Source organism: Papio anubis, chromosome 16, assembly GCF_008728515.1.
Source record: "Papio anubis isolate 15944 chromosome 16, Panubis1.0, whole genome shotgun sequence".
Taxonomy (NCBI): Eukaryota; Metazoa; Chordata; class Mammalia; order Primates; family Cercopithecidae; genus Papio; species Papio anubis.
Window position 1 is genome coordinate 58880624 of NC_044991.1, and position 24366 is coordinate 58904989.

The 24366-nt window shown below is 43.2% G+C and overlaps 1 protein-coding gene across 5 annotated transcripts in view; it reads left to right on the forward strand.

Moving 5' to 3' along the window:
* Positions 1-24366, forward strand: part of TPX2 (TPX2 microtubule nucleation factor) — a 62978-nt gene that overhangs the window by 7663 nt on the left and 30949 nt on the right. For all 5 annotated transcript variants that reach the window (XM_009216373.4, XM_003904899.5, XM_009216372.4 and 2 more), the window contains 3 exons: positions 9341-9516; positions 12342-12464; positions 20215-20341. In XM_009216373.4, coding sequence (XP_009214637.1) covers positions 9411-9516; positions 12342-12464; positions 20215-20341 — 356 coding nt within the window. In that variant the 5' untranslated portion in view covers positions 9341-9410. The remainder of the gene's footprint in view (positions 1-9340; positions 9517-12341; positions 12465-20214; positions 20342-24366) is intronic.

Genomic DNA, 24366 nt, shown 5'->3' on the forward strand with positions numbered 1-24366 from the left:
TGAAGTTTCTGGACAGTGATGAATTAGAGCAAGTGTCCATGTGTCCTGTGCTGACTTCTGAGTGTTGGACAGTGAGGGATTGTCATTGGATTTTAAATTGACCCAATTTTGGAAGCTTCATAGATCTGTTTCTGTAAACAGATCCAATTTCAACATAGAAGTTAGCAAACATAAATGTGGAAACACAAAGTCCATTAAACTTCCTTCAGACTTAGTTTGTGACTTTGATTAACAGTTAAAAATTGCATGCTGGATTATATTGCCATTTACTGACTGCTGCTAATCCCTTATATACAAGAAAAAAATGTATGTGTTTTCTTCCTGGGTAAGATGAAAATAACTCCACTCTATTTTACTTGTGGTAATGTAATAGGATCTCTTATCCCTTGTGAAAGTAGGAGAGGATGTCCCTGGAGAAATGGCACTGCCTGGGATGGGACCATCTTAACTAACTATACTTCTAATGAAGTCTTGTCTTATTCTGTTTATTCTATTACATTACCAGTTTAACTCATGACTTTCTCTTTAATAGAAATAGGCAAGTCATATCTCACTGGCTGGATAGCAAGGTGTTTGAGAGCATCTGTCACACCAAAGTCTTTGTTTTGCTTAGGAGCTGGTAGTCCACTATTTTACCCTGCTTAGAATGCACGCTCTTGCAGCTTTCCCCCACCCGGTCTGAACCTGCACCTTTTGATTTATAGAGCTTGTCAAGACTAGTTATTTTTGGTTTGAGAGTGAAGAAAGATGGGAGGCAATGGGAGGTTAATTTCAGATGAATGTGGGAACAGGTTACATTGCTTTGTCTGCAGTCTTCCTAATTTGTATTTGTCTTCCCCTTCCATTTATCTCTTACCCTAGAAAAAGTCAACGTTCGTTCTTAGCTTGTAGAACTCTGCAGGTCTGTCAGCGTCTTTTTAGTATTACTTACATCAGAAAACCTCTGATCCTCTTCTATCCTGTTGTCCTTCTCTGCACTTCCAGAGTGCTCTCTGTTTATGCCCTCTTGCAGCAAGGATAGCCCTATATTGTAATCGTTTGCATTCCCCCATTCAACTGTGTGTTCTTGGAGGGAAGAGATTTTTTTTGTTGTTTGAGAGGGAGTCTCACTGTGTCCCAGGCTGGAGTGCAGTGGTGCAGTCTCGGCTCACTGCAACCTCAGCCTCCTGAGTAGCTGGGATTAAAGGCACGTCTCCACCACGCCCGGCTAATTTACTCTACTAAAGTAGAGACGGGTTTTACCTTGTTGGCCTGACCTCGAATTCCCGACCTCGTGATCCACTCGCCCTGGCCTCCCAAAGTACTGGGGTTACAGGCCTAAGCCACTGTGCCCGGCCAAGAGATTTTATAGTTATATCTCTGTCTATCTATCTATCTATCTATCTATCTATCTATCTATCTATCTATCATCTATCTATCTATCTATCTGTCTGTCTGTCTGTCTGTCTGTCTATCTATCTATCCTTTTAGTCTTCGCTTTTTGGAAACAAAAATGGGCTATAAGACATGATGGATGACATTGAATAGGCAGTTTTTAGAGGAACCTAATTGGTTCATAGTATACAGGATAGGCTTTTTCCTTGGGTCTTTGTAGGAATATTGGTCATTAATTGGTCATTAATATTGGTCATACAACAGAGTATTTCTAGTTTTGCAAGAATCTGAAACTGTGATAGATTCAGATAATTTTGAAATGTGAAGCTAATTCTCTTGCTTGGCAGCTTGATTTGTTTGGGGGAATGTGGTTGACGCATGTGCTTTTTTTTTTTTTTTTTTTTTTTTTTTTGTGAGACCTGTTGACAGAAATTCAATCTTGATTAAGGGGCGCAGGAAGGCATCCAGTTCCCACCATGCCTGGGGCTCTGTCGTTTAAACAGCTGCCTTTGGCTCTGGCCTGTTCCATTTCCTACTAGGCCCTGTGGACTTTAATTTTGATAAGTTTCACATCCTAATATTTATTATTTCTGGGGGAGGTAGTGTCGTGAAACCGAAATGACCCAGTAGTTAACTTTTGGTTTTCTTGATGTACTTGTGCTATCAGCCTTCATTGAAGAGTCAGACTTCTCAATGGATATGTATTTATTTATTCTCTTTTTCCAGAGAGAGGGGATGGTCTCCTGAGTTGGCCATTCTAGACCAAAATATAGCTTAAAAGATGCTTTTTTAAAAAATGGATCATGTTAGGAAAATAATATTTTGTTTTTAAAATTTCACCTAAAGATTAAGTGTACCTAGGTTTGCACCCCTCGCTTTTTGTCCACCACTAATCAAATGTAGTCTTAGACCTCAGAGGACACCTTTCTTCTGCTGCTTGAACCCTCTTCATAGTCTCTTTACTCTAGAATATCACTGAGGTTTTATCTAACCTCCATCTTATATAGAGGAAAAACTTTATATGCAAAAGTACACTTAAAAAAAAGGAATAAAGGGATTTTAAAAAAAATTTTATGGGAATATTCAGATCAGAGCTTTCCAATTAAATTTAGAACAAGATTTGTAATTTGATCAAGTTTTCTTTATGAGCGTTTCAGGGATGCTTAGGTTTCGAAAAGAGCAGAATTTGTCTTTGTTGAACAGGATCATACGATTTGTTTTCATTCCTCCTTTTTGAAGCAATGTTTATAGGAAAACTTGTGCATTAGAGAGACCCCAGATTTTGGAATCCTACAGACCTGCTCTTTTAAAACTCGACACTGCTATGTATTAGTTTGGTGATCTTGGAATAGCGTAACGTCTCTGAGCTTGTTTCCTTGTTCATAAAATGGTGATGGTAGCATCTGTTTATAAAGACATCGATCTATCATTTATATTATTAATGCAGTTTAAATGAGATGATTTATGTGAAGTGTCTGGCAAGGTGCCTGGCCTACAGCAGACAGTATTTGGAAGTTATTGTCTCTTGCTCCATGACATTTGTTATTTATCTATTTAAATGTCCATTTTTAAATACATTTGAGAGGCAGTGGATAAGAACACCACCTTCGGGGTCTATTCCGTTTGGAATCCTGGCTTTACTGCTTCTTAGCTGCATGACTGCGAATAAGTAGTAAATCTCTGTGCCTAAAGTCCCTCATTATAGAATGAAGATGATAATAGTACCTACTTTGTAGGATTATTGTGAGGCTTTAGTGAGTTAATACATTTAAGATACTGTCATCAGTGTCTAGCATGTCATAAGTGCTTATTAAGTAATAGCTGTTGGCCAGGCGTGGTGGCTTACGCCTGTAATCCCAGCACTTTGGGAGGCTGAGGTGGGTGGATCACTTGAGGTCAGGAGTTCAAGATCAGCCTGGCCAAGTTGGTGAAACCCCGTCTCTACTAAAAATACAAAAAGTTAGTTGGGCGTGGTGGCGGGTGCCTGTAATCCCAGCTACTCAGGAGGCTGAGGCAGGAGAATCACATGAACCCGGGAGGCAGAGGTTGAAGTGAGCCGAGATTGTGCCACTGCACTCCAGCCTGGGCAACAAGAGTGAAACTCTGTCTCAAAAAAAGAAAAAAGTTAATAGCTGTTTTTATTTTTAACTTTTTCAAATTTATATGCCCTTTTATTAAGTCAATGCCCCAGGAATCATTTTTAGTTCTATATAGAAATATTGTTTATTTATTTTTAATTTTTTTAATTAATTTTTTTTTGAGACGGAGTCTCACTTCGTCGCCAGGCTGGAGTACAATGGCACGATCTTGCCTCACTGGAACCTCTGCCTCCCGAGTTCAAGCAATTCTCCTGCCTCAGCCTCCCAAGTAGCTGGGACTACAGGCACACACCATGATGCCCAGCTAATATTTGTATTTTTAGTAGAGACGGGGTTTCACCACGTTGGCCAGGATGCTTTCGATTTTTTGATCTTGTGATCCGCCTGCCTTGGCCTCCCAAAGTGCTGGGATTACAGGCGTGAGCCACCATGCCCGGCTATTTATTTATTTATTTATTTTTGAGACGGAGTCTCAGTCTACCGCCCAGGCTAGAGTGCAGTGGCATGATCTCGGCTCACTGCAACCTCTGCCTCCTTCATTCAAGCGATTCTCCTGCCTCAGCCTCCTGAGTAGCTGGGATTACAGGCATGTGCCACCACACTCAGATAATTTTTGTATTTTTAGTAGAAAGATGGGGTTTCACCATGTTGGCCAGGCTGATAGTTCTATATAGAAATATTAGAAAGAGAATATGTAACTTTGGATAAGTTAATAGTCAATTTATAGGCCACGTAAATGGGAAGGATTATTTCCTCAAATCAAGAGATTAGGCAATTTTTGCTTGATTGTCACGAATATTTAATAAAAATTCCAGAAAGCTCAGTTTCTTTTGGGATGCAAACATAGATCTAGGGAAATAAATACTGCTTATTTTGTTGTTGTTGTTGTTGTCTTTTAAGAGACAGAGTCTCACTCTGTTGCTCAGGCTGGAGTGCAGTGGTGCAATCATGGGTCACTGTGGCCTCGAACTCCTGGACTCGAATGATCCTCCCACCTCAGCCTCCTGACTAGCTGGGACTACAGACACACACCACCATGCCCAGCTACTTAGGAGGTTGAGGACGGAGGATCCTTTGGGCCCAGGAGTTCGAGTCTAGTCTGAGCAACATAGCAAGACCCTATGTCTTTAAAAAACAGAGATGAGGCCGGGCGCGGTGGCTCAAGCCTGTAATCCCAGCACTTTGGGAGGCCGAGACGGGTGGATCACGAGGTCAGGAGATCGAGACCATCCTGGCTAACACGGTGAAACCCCGTCTCTACTAAGAAATACAAAAAACTAGCCGGGCGAGGTGGCGGGCGCCTGTAGTCCCAGCTACTCGGGAGGCTGAGGCCGGAGAATGGCGTGAACCCGGGAGGCGGAGCTTGCAGTGAGCTGAGATCCGGCCACTGCACTCTAGCCTGGGCTACAGAGCGAGACTCCGTCTCAAAAAAAAAAAAAAAACAGAGATGAAAAAGAAAGAAAAAAGGATGTGAAGGGTTAAATTTGAACACTTTCCAGGTAGTTTTCAGCATCATGCTTTGGTGGAATCATGGTTTTGTGGCTAAGTGGGGTTGCTGCATATTACATTCCTGCCTCTTCCTTCCCCCAGCCTTAGTTGTCTTCATTACATTCATGCCTGGGCAGTGTTCCCAGTGACCTGAATTAGGCATTAAGATCATGGGAATCCAAGATTTTCCCATGTCTTCTAGCATATTTGTTCATAAGAAAAGGAAAATTTCCTCCTTGCAGCAAGGCGTTTTTAAAACAGTCAGTCACTGTGGAATCTTTCACTAAAAAATCCTTTGAATAGAAATGTGGTCAAGGAGAGGAAAGGTATCAGCAGTGATACTACCTTACGATAGTGTATTTCATAGCACTTGAAGTACCTTCTTATTTGTTTATGGTAAGAAGGTAGGCAGAGAGTTAGTGACTTGCCTATTGTAACATACATGTGGTAAATGCCAGAGAGGGCATTCTGGACTTCTGTTAGTTGGGATTGCTTTTGACTACAGTTGACAGAAAATGTGACTATAATGGTTTATACAAAAATTATTATTTTCTGAGATGAAGTCTTACTCTTGTCGCCCAGGCTGGAGTGCAATGGAGTGATCTCAGCTCACTGCAACCTTCGCCTCCTGTGTTCAAGCGATTCTCCTGCCTCAGCCTCCTGAGTAGCTGGGATTACAGGCACCTGCCACCACACCTGGCTAATTTTTGTATTTTTGGTAGAGACAGGGTTTCACTATGTTGGCGAGGCTCGTCTCGAACTCCTGATCTCAGGTGATCCGCCTGCCCTTGGCCTCCCAAAGTGCTGGGATTACAGGCGTGAGCCACTGTGCCTGGCCTATTTTTTTAATATAAGAAATCTGTTTAGCAGGTCATGGAAAATTGAAAAAAACACCAGACATCTGGAATAGTGTAGCATTATAGGTTTATTTATTTATTATTTATTTATTTTTGAGCCAGAGTTTCGCTCTTGTCGCCCAGGCTGGAGTGCAGTGCTCACTGCAACCTCCGCTGCCTGCGTTCAAGGGATTCCTATGCCTCAGCCTCCTGAGTGGCTGGGGTTATAGGTACCTGCTACCACGCCCAGCTAATTTTTGTATCTTTAGTAGAGACAGGGTTTCACCTTGTTGGCCAGTCTGGTCTCTGAACTCCTGACCTCAGGAGATCTACCTGCATAGGCCTCCCAAAGTGTTGGGATTATAGGCGTCAGCCACCGTGCCTGGTCTATTTTTTTCCCCCCAGCCTATTTTTTTTTTTAATAACAGCTTTTTGTCTGTTTTTTTAAATGAGCATTCATTTGTATAATAAGGGTTTAAAGAAAGGTGTTAATTAACTTTGTTTTTGTTTTTGTTTTTGAGACAGAGTGTCACCCTGTCACCCAGGCTGGAGTGTAGTGGCACGATCTTGGCTCACTGCAGCCTTGGCCCTCCTGGGTTCAAGAGATTCTCCTGTTTCAACCTCCCAAGTAGCTGGGATTACAGGCATGTGCCACCATGCCCGGCTAATTTTTTTATGTTTTTAGTAGAGATGGGTTTCACCATGTTGGCCAGGCTGGTCTCAAACTCCTGACCTCAGGTGATCCATCCGCCCTGGCCTCTCAAACTGCTGGGATTACAGGCGTGAGCCACTGCACCCCACTAGAAAGGTATTAATTTAAATAAACATTTATTCAGGTGATTACTGGCATCTACCTCCCTTCTAAGATACAGATACTTTTGAGTACATGTTGTTCCCTGGATAAAAACAAATGGCTGGCCAGGCACAGTGGCCCACACTTGGGAGGCTGAGGCGGGTGGATCATTTGAGGTCAGGAGTTTGAGACCAGCCTGGCCAACATGGTGAAATCCTGTCTCTACTAAAAAAATTAGCCAGCTGTGGCTGTGAGTGCCTGTAATTCCAGCTACTCGGGAGACTGAGGCAGGAGAATTGCTTGAACCCGGAAGGCAAAAGTTATGGTGAGCCAGGATCATGCCACTGCACTCCATCCTGGGCGACAGTGAGACAATGTCTCAAAAAAAAAAAAAAAAAAAAAAGACAAATGGCTCATTGGGGTTCATCGGCAAATTATTGGCCAGTGAGTGTGGCCTTTAGGCTATTTATCAGATTACTTTCAGCTATTTTATTAATTAACTAGATTGGGCTTGAGTAGGAGCAGATTGTAAACCTACACAGGTTTCCACAGGATAGAGTGCAAAACTTCGTACGTAGGAGTAGGGAGGGGCCTGTTTAACTTGTTCGTTTATCCTTGCTTCTATTCCTATGCTGCATGTTGTGCCTCTTATGTGTGTTTCAAAGTCGTCTTCTTTATACTCAGAAATAGTATTTTTTGAAAATATTTCTAAGAAAAGACAACTTATATTTGGCAAAACTGTGTTGAGCTCTTACCATGTATAATGCACTGTGTTAAGTACCTTGATGGATGGATGGATGGATGAGATATACACAAGTAAATAAAATCTATCTTTGTTTTTAGGAACTTCGAGTATACTGGGAGAGACATTTACACAGTTAACATAAAATTGCATGATAAGTGTTACAGCGGAGATGTAAACAAAGCACGATTGGCTTTGGAGAGGCAACAATTTTGTGTGATAGGTGGAAATTGGGAAAGAGTTCACAGAGATTTGAACTGGACTTTGAATGATGGATAAGCTGTTGGTTGGTAGGCATAAAAATTAGTGGTGTATTTTAGAAATTGGGTTATTCAGGGCAGAGAGAGAATAAATTGGGCTAGAGGAGGCTAGAAATGAGAAAATGGTAAATTGAGGGAAAATAATGACATGGTGAATGTGAAACACTTAGCACAGTGTAGATGCTTATCAGACTTTGCCTCTTTCTTTTAAAAAACATTTTTAAGGCCAGGCGCGGTGGCTCACGCCTGTAATCCTAGCACTTTGGGAGGCCGAGGCGGGTGAATCATGAGGTCAGGAGATCGGGACCATCCTGGCCAACATGGTGAAACCCCGTGTCTACTAAAAAAAATACAAAAAATTAGCCGGGCGTGGTGGCGGGCGCCTGTAGTCCCAGCTACTCGGGAGGCTGAGGCAGGAGAATGGCGTGAACCCGGGAGGTGGAGCTTGCAGTGAGCTGAGATCGTGCCACCGCACTCCCTCTTGGGTGACAGAGTGAGACTCCATCTCAAAAAAAAAAATCATTTTTAAAATTTATTTTATTTTTGTTTATTATTATTATGTTTTGCGATGGAGTTTTGCCCTTGTTGCCCAGGCTGGAGTGCAATGGCGTGATCTCAGCTCACTGCAACCTTTGTCTCCCAGGTTCAAGCGATTCTCCTGCCTTACCCTCCCGAGTAGCTGGAATTATAGGCTCCCCCCACCATGCCCAGCTAATTTTTTGTATTTTTTTTTTTTTTTTTTTTTGAGACGGAGTCTCGCTCTGTCAACCAGGCTGGAGTGCAGTGGTCGGATCTCGACTCACTGCAAGCTCCGCCTCCCGGGTTTACGCCATTCTCCTGCCTCAGCCTCCCAAGTAACTGGGACTACAGGCGCCCGCCATCTCGCCCGGCTAGTTTTTTGTATTTTTTAGTAGAGACGGGGTTTCACCGTGTTAGCCAGGATGGTCTCGATCTCCTGACCTTGTGATCCGCCCGTCTCGGCCTCCCAAAGTGCTGGGATTACAGGCTTGAGCCACCGCGCCCGGCCAATTTTTTGTATTTTTTAAGTAGAGACGAGGTTTTGCCATGTTGGCCAGGCTGATCTTCAACCCCTGACCTCAGGTGATCCACCCCTTCCGCCTCCCGAAGTGCTGGGATTACAGGCGTGAGCCACTGCGCCCAGCCTAAATTTAATTTTTAATTTTTAATTTTAATTTTTTCTTTTTGGTTTTTCTTTATATTTGCTGATTACTTACAAATAATTTTTATTTTTTAGAGATAGTGTCAACTACTTACAGACAATTTTTATCTTTTTAGAGACAGGGTCAACTATTATACTTACAGATAATTTTTATTTATTTAGAGACAGGGTCTCTCTATGTTTTGTAGGCTGGACTTGGACTCCTGGTCTCATGTGGTCCTCCTGCCTCCCAAAGTGCCGGGATTACAGACATGAGCCACTGTGTCTGGCCCACTGCTTTCTAATTCCAAACATATTTACCTCAAGGAGTATCTTTAAGTTACCTGAAAAACTAATTTTTAGGTTGATTGGACAAAGTAAGGCTATTTTCAGTAAATTCTAGGTGGTTTGCAAGATTACCACCGTGATAGTAAAACCAAAGTAATGATGGGAATTTACTTAGATTTATGTGCAAACATTTCTTTCCTCAGTAATGATGGGAATTTACTTAGATTTATGTGCAAACATTTCTTTCCTCAGTAATGATGGGAATTTACTTAGATTTAAGTGCAACCATTTCTTTCCTCAGAAGGTGACCTGCTGAGAAAAGTGGTACAAATACTGGGAAAAACCTGCTCTTCTGCACTAAGTGGGAGACAATGTCACAAGTTAAAAGCTCTTATTCCTATGATGCCCCCTCGGACTTCATCAATTTTTCATCCTTGGATGATGAAGGCGATACTCAAAACGTAGATTCATGGTTTGGTAAGTGCCTGCTTTCTCTGGCTATTTTAAGGATTAGTGGCTTGCTTTGTGCTGAAGACCTTTCAATAATAGAAGGGGTTGCAACAAAAGAACTAAAATATCAACTCCTTTCTGCACCAAGAAAATAACTAAAATATCAACTCCTTTCTGCACCAAGACATTCTGTCATCCATGATATTGTGGGAATAGTTGAAATGCCCAGTATTTGGGGAATGGATTGTAAACACAAATTATATGTTGTTTTGTAGTTCAGAATGGCGGATTTAAGCTTTAGGGACATACGGGAAAGTTCAGATGAACCAGTGTTCAGCAAAACTCCATGCTCAAATATGTCTGTAGTGATGGCAGCCACATAAAAACTTTCTCTACTATCATTAGGCATGGATTATATCACAGCTAGGATGTTGACATTCATACAATCTACCAGTTTTACTCAGATTTCTCCAGTTTCACTTGTATGTGTATTAAGTTCTCTGTGGTTTTATCACCTGTGTTGGTTAATGTGTCTACCACCACAGTCAAGATATTGAACAGTTCTAGTATCACAAGGAACTCTTGTATTGCTCTTTTATAACTACCCTCACCTCCCTCCTGCCATCCCTCCCTCAATTCATTTTTTTTTTTTGGGAGACTGGAGTCTCACTCTGTTGCCCAGTGGTACAATCTCGGCTCACTGCAACCTCCGCCACCTGTGTTCAAGTGATTCTGCCTCAGCTGCCCAAGTAGCTGGGATTACAAGCACCCACCAGCTCACCTGGCTAATTTTTGTATTTTTAGTAGAGACACGGTGTTTTGCCATGTTGGCCAGGCTGTCCTTGAACCCCTGACCTCAGGTGATCCACCCACCTCGATCTCCCAAAGTGCTGGGATTACAGGCGTGAGCCACTTCCCCTGGCCCTCAATTAATTTTTAAATGGAAGGATTATGCTACTAAGAACCCAATCCCAGAAACAGTTTTGCTTGGCCAACAGTAAATAAGAATGTAGTTACATTTTTACATTACTTTGAAATAATATCTGATACTAGTTGTTGAGGCCCCTTTGATTCTTTCTCTCATGTCTCCATCCTCCTTATCAGGAGAAATCACTATCAATACGTGGTGGGGAACAGAAGTGAATCCATTGCAGCTGTACTTATCCGTATAATGCACTGTCCAAATGTGATGGCAGGTGCCATTCCTTTGGAAAAGGACTTTAATGGCATCTAGTGGGGATCCTGAGAGGAGTAGTCTGTTGGAAGTGGTGGGGGAGGAAGGTTAACTACAAGGGCCACCTGTCCTGCGGGGATCTTCCCCATGCCCTTGCTTCACTGGAACCCTAAGGAAATGGCTGGGCTGTCTGAGGATTTCTTTTTCTAAGCTTTTATTTAAAATAAAAAGGAAAAGATTAGCATAAGAATACTGTTAAACGGCCGGGCGCGGTGGCTCAAGCCTGTAATCCCAGCACTTTGGGAGGCCGAGAAGGGCGGATCATGAGGTCAGGAGATCGAGACCATCCTGGCTAATACGGTGAAACCCCGTCTCTACTAAAAAATACAAAAAACTAGCCGGGCGAAGTGGCGGGTGCCTGTAGTCCCAGCTACTTGGGAGGCTGAGGCAGGAGAATGGCGTGAACCCGAGAGGAGGAGCTTGCAGTGAGCTGAGATCTGGCCACTGCACTCCAGCCTGGGTGACAGAGCAAGACTCCGTCTCAAAAAAAAAAAAAAAAAAAAGAATACTGTTAAACACAATTTGGAAGAAAAAAAGTGACCCCACTATTTTTCAAAAACTACCTTAGTTTAAAAAATTATTTATTTGTTTTTCTGTTTTTGCCAGAGTTCTTTTGGCTAACAAAACTACCTCTATTTTAATATATTACTTTCCAATTTTTTTCTTAAATAAATAGTCACATCTTTTACACAGTTGCAGTCAGAGTGTACATGCACAGCGTAGTTATTGCTGTGTCTCACTGCGTTCCTGAAACTTATCAGTAGGCTGTTGGTAGAATAGACCCTTCATTGCTTTGTACTGACTTCTGGGCACAGTAGAATCTAAGATAAAATTTCTTGAGAAAACGTAGCTCTGCTCTACCCTCACACACCCCTTATTCCTCCCACCACCCCAGTGAGGAGGAAACTGTAAGACTATACAATGTCTCTTGTAAGCTCTAGAGTTTTTGATGATTACTATTTTCTTTTTCTTTTTTTTGAGACAGAGTCTTGCTCTGTCGCCAGGCTGTAGTGCAGTGGCTCGATCTCAGCTCACCGCAACCTCCGCCTCCCAGGTTCAAGCGATTCCCCTGCCTCAGCTTCCCAAGTAGCTGGGATTACAGGCACGTGCCACCACGCCCAGCTAATTTTTTGTGTTTTAGTAGAGACGGAGTTTCACCGTGTTGACCAAGATGGTCTCAATCTCCTGACCTTGTGACCTGCCCACCTTGGCCTCCCAAAGTGCTGGGATTACAGGCCAGAGCCACCACACACAGCTGGTTACAGTTTTCTTTGAGAGGAACATGATGTATTTAGGGGGTAGATAAAGCTAGTTCATGTTTGTATGACCCTAAATGGGTACCAAACAAAGATAAGGAGTTATTCACAATGCAGAATCTGTACTTTTTCTTTTTTATCATACATTGTTTAATGTTGCCAGTTTTTTAGTGATTGTTTTAGTCTATGTCTGATGTGTAATGTGTACTTTTTCTTTTGATTGCTAGAACTTTGCTTGTACTGGCCACATGAGTTGGAAGTGTACTGGTACGGAGCTGTAGTTTGCATTTTAAGTGCGTGATAGTGATTTGTTTTGCTTCCTTGCTGATTGATTGCACAATGATGATCTTCCCTTTTCACAGAGGAGAAGGCCAATTTGGAGAATAAGTTACTGGGGAAGAATGGAACTGGAGGGCTTTTTCAGGGCAAAACTCCTTTGAGAAAGGCTAATCTTCAGCAAGCTATTGTCACACCTTTGAAACCAGGTAAGAAAACATCTTAGAATAAAGTTCCTTGACAGAATGGTGGGACAGTGTCTTAGAAGCCTGAGGATCTGGGAAAACTACCTAAATGTTCTCTTTGTTTATTATTGGTAAAATGGGCTAATTCATTTCATGATGAATGTAAAACTAACGATGTGCTACACTTAAAAAAAAATCCCTTGGAGCTTAAGCTAACATAATTTTTTTTTTTTTTTTTAAAAAGATGGGGTCTGGTTCTGTCACCCAGGCTGGAGTACAGTGCCACAGTCATAGCTCACTGCAGCCTCAAACTCCTGAGCGATTAGTAGCTGGGACTATAGGTGCTCACCACCATGCCTGGCTGATTTTTTTTTTTTTTTTTTTGAGACGGAGTCTCGCTCTGTCGCCCAGGTTGGAGTGCAGTGGTGCGATCTCGGCTCACTGCAAGCTCCACCTCCCGGGTTCACGCCATTCTCCCGCCTCAGCCTCCGAGTAGCTGGGACTACAGGCGCCCGCCACCACGCCCAGCTAGTTTTTTGTATTTTTAGCAGAGACGGGGTTTCACCATGTTAGCCAGGATGGTCTCGATCTCCTGACCTGGTGATCCACCCGCCTCGGCCTCCCAAAGTGCTGGGATTACAGGCTTGAGCCACCGCGCCCAGCCGCCTGGCTGATTTTTAAAAAATTTTAGTAGAGAAGGAGGCTTTGCTAGCCAAGCTGATCTTAACCTCTGGGCTTCAAGTGATTTTCCTTCCTCAGCTTCCCGAAGTGCTAGGATTATAGGTGTGAGCTACGTACGGTGCCCGGAGGCTAACAGAATTTTATTGCCAGATACGTAACCCTTTTCTTTTTATGACAAGATTTAATGTAACCTAACCTGGGTCTGGGTGGGAAATAAAACAGCAAAAAAGAAGACTCTACTGCTTGCCATTGTACAATAATTATTTGAGTTATGTATCTGATTTTTTTTTTGAGATGGAGTCTTGCTTTGCCGCCCAGGCTGGAGTACAGTGGCACGATCTTGGCTCACTGCAAGCTCCATCTCCTGGGTTCACACCATTCTTCTGCCTCAGCCTCCCGAGTAGCTGGGACTACAGGTGCCTGCCACCACGCCTGGCTAATTTTTTGTATTTTTAGTAGAGACGGAGTTTCACTCTGTTAGCCAGGATGGTCTGGATCTCCTGACCCCATAATCTGCCTGCCTCGGCCTCCCAAAGTGCTGGGATTACAGGCGTGAGCCACGGCGCCTGGTCGATATTTATCTTTCTATGCCTGACTTATTTCACTTAACATAATGTCCTTCAGATTCATCCATGTTGCTGTGAATGACAGAATTTCATTCTTTTTTATGGCTAAATAGTATTCACTGTATGTGTATGCCACATTTTATCTGTTTGTCTGTTGATGGATACTTCAGTTGATTCCACATCTTGACTATTGTGAATAGTGCTGTAATAAACATAGGACTGCAGATAGATATCTCTTCGATGTACTGATTTCCTTCTTCTTAGATATATACCGAGTAATGGGATTGCTGGATCATATGTTAATTATATTTTTAATTTTTTGAGGAGCCTCCATACTGTTTTCCATAATACCCGTACGAGTTGACTTTACTACTAACAATATATAAGAGTTCCCCTTTCTCTCCATCCTCAGAGATGCAGAGAAATTTTTAACATTTTTCATAGTATCCATTCTAACTGGGATGAAAGGCTATCTCATTGTGATTTTTAATTTGCATTTCCCTGATGATTAGTGATATTGAGCATTTTTTCACATACCTGTTTGCCATTTGTATGTATTCTTTTGAGAGATGTCTATTCAGCTCATTTGTCCAGCTGTTGAGTTAGAGTTCCTTGTGTATTCTGGATATTACTCCCTTCTTTAATGAATAGTTAACAAATATTTTCTCCCATTCTTTAGTTGTCTCTTCACTCTGTTGATTGTTTACCCTGCTGTGCAGAAAGTTTTAAATTTAATATAATCCCATTTGTCTACTTTTGCTTTTGTTGCCTATGCTTTTGAGGTCATGTTCATAGAATCTTTTCCCAGAACCATGTCCTAAAATATTTCACCTGTTTTTATTTTATTACTTTATTTATTTATTTTTGAGACAGTCTCACTCTGTCACCCAGACGAGTGCAGTAGTACTATCTCGGCTCACTGCAACCTCCGCCTCCCAGATTCAAGTGATCCTCCTGCCCCAGCCTCCCGAGTAGCTGGGACTACAGGCGCGCACCACCACACCCAGCTAATTTTAGTATTTTTAGTAGAGATGGGGTTTCGCCATGTTGGCCAGGGTGGTCTCGAACTCTTGACCTCAAGTGATCCACCCACCTCAGCCTCCCAAAGTGCTAGGAGCAGAGTCATGAACCACCGCGCTCGGCCTCTCCAATGTTTTTAGTTGTTGCATAGTTTAAGGTCTTACGTATCAGTCTTTAATCCATTTTGAGTTGATTTTTTTTTTTTTTTTTTTTGAGATAGAGTCTCACTCTGTCCCCCAGGCTGGAGTGCAGTGGCGCGATCTCAGCTCACTGCAAGCTCCACCTCCCGGGTTCACGCCATTCTCCTGCCTCAGTCTCCTGAGTAGCTGGGACTACAGGTGCCCGCCACCGCACCCAGCTAATTTTTTGTATTTTTAGTAGAGGCGGGGTTTCACCATGGTTTTGATCTCCTGACCTTGTGATCCGCCCGCCTCGGCCTCCCAAAGTGCTGGGATTACAGGTGTGAGCCACCGCGCCCGGCCTTGAGTTGATTTTTGTATATGGTAAGAAATAGGTGTCTGGTTTCATTTTTCTACCTTCAAATATCTAGTTTGATCAGCACCATTTATTGATTTTTCAAATTTAAATTTTATTTTAGAGATGAGATCTCACTCTGTTGCCCAGACTTGTCTCAGAATTCCGGGGCTTAAACCATCCTACCACCTCAGCCTCCCAAAGCTAGCACCATTTATTGAAAAGACTGTCCCCTCCCCAAGGAATGTTCTTGGTGCTGTTGTCAAAAATCAGTTGGCTATAAATATGTGGATTCGTTCCTGGGTTCTCTATCTATTCCATTTATCTGTGCGTCTGTTTTTATGATAGTACCATGCTATTATGGTTACTTTAGCTTTGTTTTTATTTTATTTTATTTTTTTTTGAGACGGAGTCTCGCTCTGTCGCCCGGGCTGGAGTGCAGTGGCCGGATCTCAGCTCACTGCAAGCTCCGCCTCCCGGGTTTACGCCATTCTCCTGCCTCAGCCTCCCAAGTAACTGGGACTACAGGCGCCCGCCATCTCGCCCGGCTAGTTTTTTGTATTTTTTAGTAGAGACAGGGTTTCACCATGTTCGCCAGGATGGTCTCGATCTTCTGACCTCGTGATCCACCCGTCTCGGCCTCCCAAAGTGCTGGGATTACAGGCTTGAGCCACCGCGCCCCGCCGGTTACTTTAGCTTTGTAATGTATTTTGAAGGCTGGTAGTTTGATGCCTCCAGCTTTGTTCTCTTTGCATAGGATTAGTTTGGCTACATGGGGTCTTTTGTGGTTCCATGTGAATTTTAGGATTTTCTTTCTTTCTTCCTTTTTTTTTTTTTTTTTTTTTTTTTCTTGAGACAGAGTCTCGGTCTTGTTGCCCAGGCTGGAGTGCAGTGGCGCAATCTTGGCTGACTACAACCTCTGCCACCTGGGTTCAAGCGATTGTCCTGCCTCAACCTCTGGAGTAGCTGGGGTTACAGGCATCTGCCACGACCCCCAGCTACTTTTTGTATTTTTAGTAGAGATGAGGTTTCACTATTTTGGCCAGGCTGGTCTTGAACTCCTGACCTTAGGTAAGCTACCGTCCTTGGCCTCCGAAAGTGCTGGGATTACATGCATGAGCCACTGTGCCTAGCCTGTTTATACATTATTTATGGCTGTTGTATTCTTACTAATTTTTCTTTCCATTTGTTTCATCAATTAGAGAGAGAGGTAGTGAAATCTCAGACTGTAATTATGGATTTGTCTCTTTATAATTTTTCCTTCATGTAGTTTGAAGCTACTATTAGATGCATAAATGTTTAGGATTGTTATGTCATCTTGATGAACTGGCCACTTTAATATATATATATATATATATATATATATATATATATATATTTTTTTTTTTTGGTTGGACGTGATGCCTCACACCTGTAATCCCAGCACTTTGGGAGGCTGAGGCGGGTGGATCACAAGGTCAGGAGTTCGAGACCAACCTGGCCAATATGGTGAAACCCCATCTCTACTAAAAAATACAAAAATTAGCCGGGTGTGGTGGTGCACACCTGTAGTCCCAGCTACTCGGGTGGCTGAGGTGGGAGAATCGCTGAAACCTGGGAGGTGGAGGTTGCAGTGAGCCAAGATCGTGCCACTGCACTCCAGCCTGGGCTATAGAGCAAGACTCCATCTCAAAAACAAACAAACAACATATACATATATACACACACACACACGTATATATACAAGCATATATATATGTATGTGTATATATATGTATATATACATATTTATGTATGTATTTTTGAGACAGGGTCTCACTCTGTCACCCAGGCTGGACTGCAGTGGAGCAATCACACCTCACCGCAGCCTCTACCTCCTGGGCACAGGTGATCCTCTTACCTCAGCCTCTTGAGTAGCTAGGACCACAGATGCCACTACCATGCCCAGCTAGTTTTTATATTTTTTGTAGAGACAGGATTTTGCCATGTTGCCTAGGCTGGTTTTGAACGCCTGGGCTCAAGTGCTCCACCCACCTCAGCCTTCCAAAGTTCTGGGATTACAGGTTGAGCCACTGTGCCTGGCCCCACTTTAACAGTTTGAAATGATCTTCTCTATCCCCACTGAAGTTCTTTGCTCTGAAACCTACTTTGCCTGATATTAATATAATCACTCCAGTTTTCTTTTGATTGGTGTTAACATGGTGTGTCTATATTTAAAGTGCATTTTTTATAGGCAGCATATAATTGGATCTTGCTTTATTATTTAATATTATTGTCACTGCATTTTAATTGGAATAAGTGCATCTATTTTAGCCTTGACATGCTATGCTATTATTTTGTGTGTGTGTGTGAGTCTCTCCGCCCCAAAAATATTTTTTTAGGAGATGAGCCAAATGATTGTTCTCAAATGAATAATGCCTAAACTATGTTTTCATGGCCTATCTTTTCTTCCCTGTCATCTTGTTGCAGTTTAATTCCTTTATCAGGTGTCAGTTTATATGCTATGTGATTAAGTGCTGTTTCTTCCATGAAGCCTTTACTTGATTGTTTCTTTCTTACTCTGTTTTGGGTTTTTGTTTTTGTTTTTTTTTTGCAGACAGGGTCTCACTGTGTCACCCCATCTATAGAGCAGTGGCATGATCACAGCTCCCTGCAGCCTTGACCTCCTGGGCTCAAGTGATCCTCTTGCCTCAGCCTCCTGAGTAACTGGTACTACAGGCACATTCCACCATGCCTGGCTAACTTTCTCAGTGTTCCCATAACACTTTTGTTCTATTTCGTTAAAAATGTTTATCAAGGCTGGGCTGGTAGTTCATGCCTGTAATCCCAGTACTTTGGGAGACCAAGATGAGAGGATTGCTTTAGCCCAGCAGTTTGAGACCAACCTGGGCAATATAGTGAGACCCCATCTCTAATCTCTATTTATATAATATTGAAAAGCAAAAAAAAAAAAAAGTTTATCAAAGTAAAACATGGCCACGGTAACATCACAATACTTAGAGTTTATGTTAAAATAACCCCTTCCTCTTCCCATCCCTATCCCCTGTCCTTTTTCTCAAACTCTTACTGGTTTTGTTGTTGTTGTTGTTGTTGTTGTTGTTGTTTTAAGACTTTGAGTCTCGCTCTGTCCCCCAGGCTGGAGTGCAGTGGCGCGATCTCGGCTCACTGCAAGCTCTGCCTCCCAGGTTCATGCCATTCTCCTGCCTCAGCCTCCTGAGTAGCTGGGGCTACGGGCGCCCGCCACCACGCCCGGCTAATTTTTTGTATTTTTAGTAGAGATGGGGTTTCACCATGGTCTCGATCTCCTGACCTCGTGATCCACGTGCCTCAGCCTCCCAAAGTGCTGGGATTACAGGCGTGAGCCACCGTGCCTGGCCTGTTGTTTTTATATTTTGTTTTACAAGTGGGATCTCACTGTGTTGCCCAAGCTGGTCTCAAACTCCTGGGCTCAAGTGATCTTCCTGACTCTGTCTTCCCAGTAGCTGTTTTAACTCACTATTTTAAATTGTGTGGTTACATTCATAATGCCTGATAGTATGATTATATCAGCAGTATTTACAATGTTATGATTATGTAAATATTGTTCAATGCCAAGTCAGTAACTGTGATGCAGTTTCATCCCTTCTTGGTTCTCTTTGGCTGTATTTGGTTGTATTGTCACAACTGCTGAGCCACATAAAGATGATTCTGACATCAAGAGATCAGTGGATTTACTTTTCTTTAAACTTTATCAATTTCTTAAATTTCTGCCACATTTTATCTTGCTTCATATTGGACAATGACCCTTGGAAGTTATTAATTGCTTTTTTTCGGTATAATACTTTTACTTCATCTTTCTGCCTTGAGCCTCTGGACCTTATATCTTTCTTCTGGATATAATTCTCTATGGAGTGCATCCTGAGGTGAAACTTTTTCTTTTTTAGCAGAGCCCCTCGGCTTTAGTTGCTCCAGGCTGGGAGCGTGGCGGGCTGGGATCTCAGCACACTGTAGCTCCATCCCTGGTTTACTGCCATTCTCCTGCCTCAGCCTCCCAGGCTGAGACTACAGGCCTGCCCCACCTGCTTTTAGCTTTTTGTGTTTTTTATATTTCATTTTTATTTTTATTTTTTGTTTTTTTTTTTTTTTGAGACGAGTCTCGCTTCTGTCAGCTCTAGAAGGAGCAGGCCAGGAATTGTGCTCACTGTAGCTCCGCCTCCCAGGTTCACCATTCTCCCTGGCTCCTCAGCCTCCCGAGAAGGCTGGGACTACAGGCTCACACTCCGGGCCCGGCTAGTTTTTTTTGTATTTTTAGTGGAGACGGGTTTCACCCATGCCAGCCTCCCAGGTTACTTTGGCTCGACCCCTGACCTCGATCCGGCCTGCCTCTGCCTCCCAAAGTGCTGGGCTGGGATTTCAGGCTTGAGCCACACCCGGCCTTTTTTAGTAGAGACGGGGTTTCACCATGTTAGCCAGGATGGTCTCGATCTCCTGACCTCATGATCCTCCCGTCTCGGCCTCCCAAAGTGCTGGGATTACAGGCTTGAGCCACCGCGCCCGGCGGAAACTTTCTTAAATTAGTACAGGAGAGGAAAACTTTGAGTTCTTATATATTTGAAAATGGCATTGTTCCACTTTCATATACAATTGAAAGTTTATCTTAATACGGCATTATAGATTGCAAATTATTTTTTATCACTACTCTAAAGACATTGTTCCTTTACCTTCTATTTTTTTTGTATCGCTGATGAAAAATTCAGTGCTTATCTAATTTTCGTTACTTCGTAAGTGATTTTGTTTCTTCTTTATGGAAGCTTTCAGAACCTTATCAGTGTCCTGAAATGTCATGAGATTGTGTGTGGGATGCTTTTTTTAAAGGTAGTACCTTAGGCTGGCGAATAGGCAAGCCCCAGATACATCATTTCTGTTTCAACCAAAGTAGCTTTTATAAACTGGTCTTCTTATAAGGTTTAACTGGAACTAAGGATTCTGTGGCTTAGACGGGGTGTGTGTGTGTGGCTCATCTCCAATTATTTTCCTTGGGATTTGAGTGCTGACTAGCTTTTGGTCTCCCACAGTTGACAACACTTACTACAAAGAGGCAGAAAAAGAAAATCTTGTGGAACAATCCATTCTGTCAAACGCTTGTTCTTCCCTGGAAGTTGAGGCAGCCATATCAAGAAAAACTCCTGCCCAGCCTCAGAGGTAAGACTGTTTGGAATCTCAAAATGGTGGTTATGATAATAATGTTCAAAGGATAGTTACTGGACAGAGCATCTGTTATGTGTCCATACTGTGTTTATTTTTATTTTTTATTTTTTATTTTTTTATTTTTTTTGAGACGGAGTCTCGCTCTGTCGCCCGGGCTGGAGTGCAGTGGCCGGATCTCAGCTCACTGCAAGCTCCGCCTCCCGGGTTCACGCCATTCTCCTGCCTCAGCCTCCCGAGTAGCTGGGACTACAGGCGCCCGCCACCTCGCCCGGCTAGTTTTTGTATTTTTTTAGTAGAGACGGGGTTTCACCGTGTTAGCCAGGATGGTCTCGATCTCTTGACCTCGTGATCCGCCCGTCTCGGCCTCCCAAAGTGCTGGGATTACAGGCTTGAGCCACCGCGCCCGGCCCATACTGTGTTTATGGACACCTTTACGTTACTTTTTTTTTTTTTTTTGAGACAGAGTTTCGCTCTTTTGCCCAGGCTGTAGCGAAGTGGTGTGATCTCAGCTCACTGCAACCTCCGCCCCACCATGTTCAAACAATTCTCCTGTCTCAGCCTCCTGGGTAGCTGGGATTATAGGCACCTGCCACCACACCCGGCTAATTTTTGTATTTTTAGTAGAGACGGGGCTTTGCCATGTGGCAAGGCTGGTCTCAAACTGCTGACCTCAGGTGATCCACCCGCCTCAGCCTCCCAAAGTGCTAGAATTACAGGCGTGAGCAACTGCGCCCAGCTATGTTAGCTTTTAAAATCCTCATAATAACGGGTTTGTGTGGTTGGTATAAATTAAGAAAAATCCGTATAACATTTATGAGTTGTAGGTAATATGCTTAATTAATTAATTTATAGATAAGGGCTCAGAGATACTAAGTTGCTTGCTTAAGGCAAGTTTATTTCAGAGCCAAGATTCAAACCCTTATCAATCTGTTTCCAAAGGCCTTGTATGGTTATAGTTGTTACATCTTCCTAATGTCAAATATCTTTGTTCTTCTGTATTACTTTAGCTTTTTTTTTTTTTGAGACAGGGTCTTGTTCTGTCACCCAGGCTGGAGCTGGAGTGCAGTGGTGGCACATAGCTCACTGCAGACTCAAACTCCTGGGCTCAAGTGATCCTCCTGCCTCAGCCTCCCAAAGTGCTGAGACTATATAGGCATGAACCACTGCATTCAGCCAATAGACAAATTTTTATTTTATTTATTTTTGAGACAGAGTCTTGCTCAGTTGCCCAGGCTGGAGTGCAGTGGCATGATCATATCTCACTGTAGCCACAACCTCCTGGGCTCAAGCAATCTTCCCACCTCAGTCTCCTGAGCAGCTGGGACTACAGGCACAAGCCACTGTGCTCAGCTAATATTTTTGTATTTCTTGTTCAGAAAAAGTTTTACCACGTTGTCTAGGCTGGTCGCGAACTCCTGAGCTCACTGAACCCACCCACCTCTGCCTCCCAAAGTGTTAGGGTTACAGGCGCGAGCCACTGCACCCAGGCCAGAGTATGAATTTAGTTTTTATTTTTTATTTTTGTGAGACGGAGTCTCGCTCTGTCGCCCAGGCTGGAGTGCAGTGGCCGGATCTCAGCTCACTGCAAGCTCCGCCTCCCGGGTTTACGCCATTCTCCTGCCTCAGCCTCCCAAGTAGCTGGAACTACAGACGCCCGCCACCACGCCCGGCTAATTTTTTTGTATTTTTTTAGTAGAGACGGGGTTTCACCATGTTAGCCAGGATGGTCTCGATCTCCTGACCTCGTGATCCTCCTGTCTCGACCTCCCTAAGTGCTGGGATTACAGGCTTGAGCCACCGCGCCCGGCCTCAGAGTATGAGTTTATAATCAGGGTTTAGTGTTTACCCTCTCTGTGGTTCTCTTGCTTCTGAAATTTTGCCTCAAAAATTTGATCTTTTTTTTTTTTTTTTTTTTGAGACAGGGTCTTGCTCGCTTGCCCAGGCTGGTGTGCGATGGCATGATCTTGGCTCACTGCAGCCTTGACCCCTCAGGCGTAAGCAATCCTCCTGCCTTAGCCTCCCGAGTAGTGGAGGCTACAGGTGCAGGGCACCACGCCCAGCTAATTTTCGTAATTTTTGTAGAGATGGAGTCTTGCTATGTTGTCCAGGCTGGTCTTGATCTCCTGAGCTCAAGTGATCTGCCCACCTATGCTTCCCAGAGTGCCAAGATTACAGGCGTGAGCCACCATGCCTGGTATGTGCCATCTTTTTTTTTTTTCTTTTCCCCCAGATGGAGTCTTGCTGTGTCGCCCAGGCTGGAAGAATGCAGTGGCGCAATCTCGGCTCACTGCCACCTCCGCCTCCTGGGTTCCAGTGATTCTCCTGCCTCAGCCTCCCAAGTAGCTGGGACTACAGGCGCCCATCACTACGCCCGACTAATTTTTTTTTTTTTGCATTTTTAGTAGAGATGGGGTTTCATCGTGTTAGCCAGGATAGTCTCTATCTCCTGACCTTGTGATCTTCCCGCGTTGGCCTCCCAAAGTGCTGGGATTATAGGCGTGAGCCACCGCACCTGGCAGAGTAGGGAAAGCTTTCTTAAACAGGACACACATAGAAAAGCACTGACCATAATGGGGGTGGCAGAGGTTGATAAATTCAAGCACATTTAATTAAAAGATAAAGAGATGAAAATTCAACCCCTAGAGTGGGAGAAACTATTTGTAACACATGAATCCTACAAAGGGTTTATATCCAGAGTATACAAAGAATTACAAATCAATTAGTAAAGAATTGACAAGCCAGTAGAAAACAGGCAAACGACTTGAACTAGCACTTATGAAAAGGACAAACAAATGGCCGATAAACGTGAAAATGTACTCAGTTTTACTGATCATCAGAGAAAAGCACATTAATTTCCTAAGACCCACCAATCTTATATTTTTTTATAATAGCTAAAATGAGGAGATAACTCATCAACAGTAGACTGAATAAATAGTGGCATATCCCTACAATGAATATTATACAGCAATGAAAGTCAATGAATTAGAGCTGTGTGAATTGATGTGGTTGAATCTCACAAACATAAAGTTGAGTGAGATAAGCCAGACAGAAAAGAATACTTGTAGTAGTCTGGTTACATTATACAAAATTTTTTGTTTTTCTTCAAAACTAGCATACCATGTTTATGTAATACATGCTTATTTGGTAAAGCAATAAGGAAATTATCTTTTTTTTTTTTTTTTTTTTTTTTGAGACAGAGTCTCGCTCTGTCGCCCAGGCTGGAGTGCAGTGGCCAGATCTCAGCTCACTGCAAGCTCCGCCTCCCGGGTTCACACCATTCTCCTGCCTTAGCCTCCCGAGTAGCTGGGACTACAGGCGCCCGCCACCTCGCCCGGCTAGTTTTTTGTATTTTTTTAGTAGAGACGGGGTTTCACCATGTTAGCCAGGATGGTCTCGATCTCCTGACCTTGTGATCCGCCCGTCTCGGCCTCCCAAAGTGCTGGGATTACAGGCTTGAGCCACCGCGCCCGGCCTAGCAATAAGGAAATTATCTAATGATCACACTTGACGTCAAGATAGCAGTGGTTGTCAGTGTTCTTCTGTATCTTGGCCTAGGTGGTGATTTCATAAGATCTTCCACTTGGTAGTCATTTAACTATTTTTGTTTTGGGCACTTTTTGGTATGTATTAGATCTGTCATTATGCTCTTTGTTTTGTATTCATCTTATTGATTTATTTGTTTTTAGACAGAGTCTTACTCTGTTGCTCAGGCTGGCATGCAGTGGCACGATCATGGCTTATTGCAGCCATGACCTCCTGGGCTCTAGTGATTCTTCTGCCCCAGCTTCCTAAGTGTTTAGCACCACAGATGCGCACCACCACTTGGGACTAAGTTTTTAAAAATTTTTTGTAGAGACAGGGTCTTGATATGTTGCCCATGCTTGTTTGAACTCCTGGCCTCAAGCAATTCTCCTGCCTCAGCTTTCCAGAGTGCTGGGATGACAGGCATGAGCCACCATGCCCAGCCAAGTTTTTCTTTTTAATCACTTTACTGAGGTCACATTTATAGACACCAATGT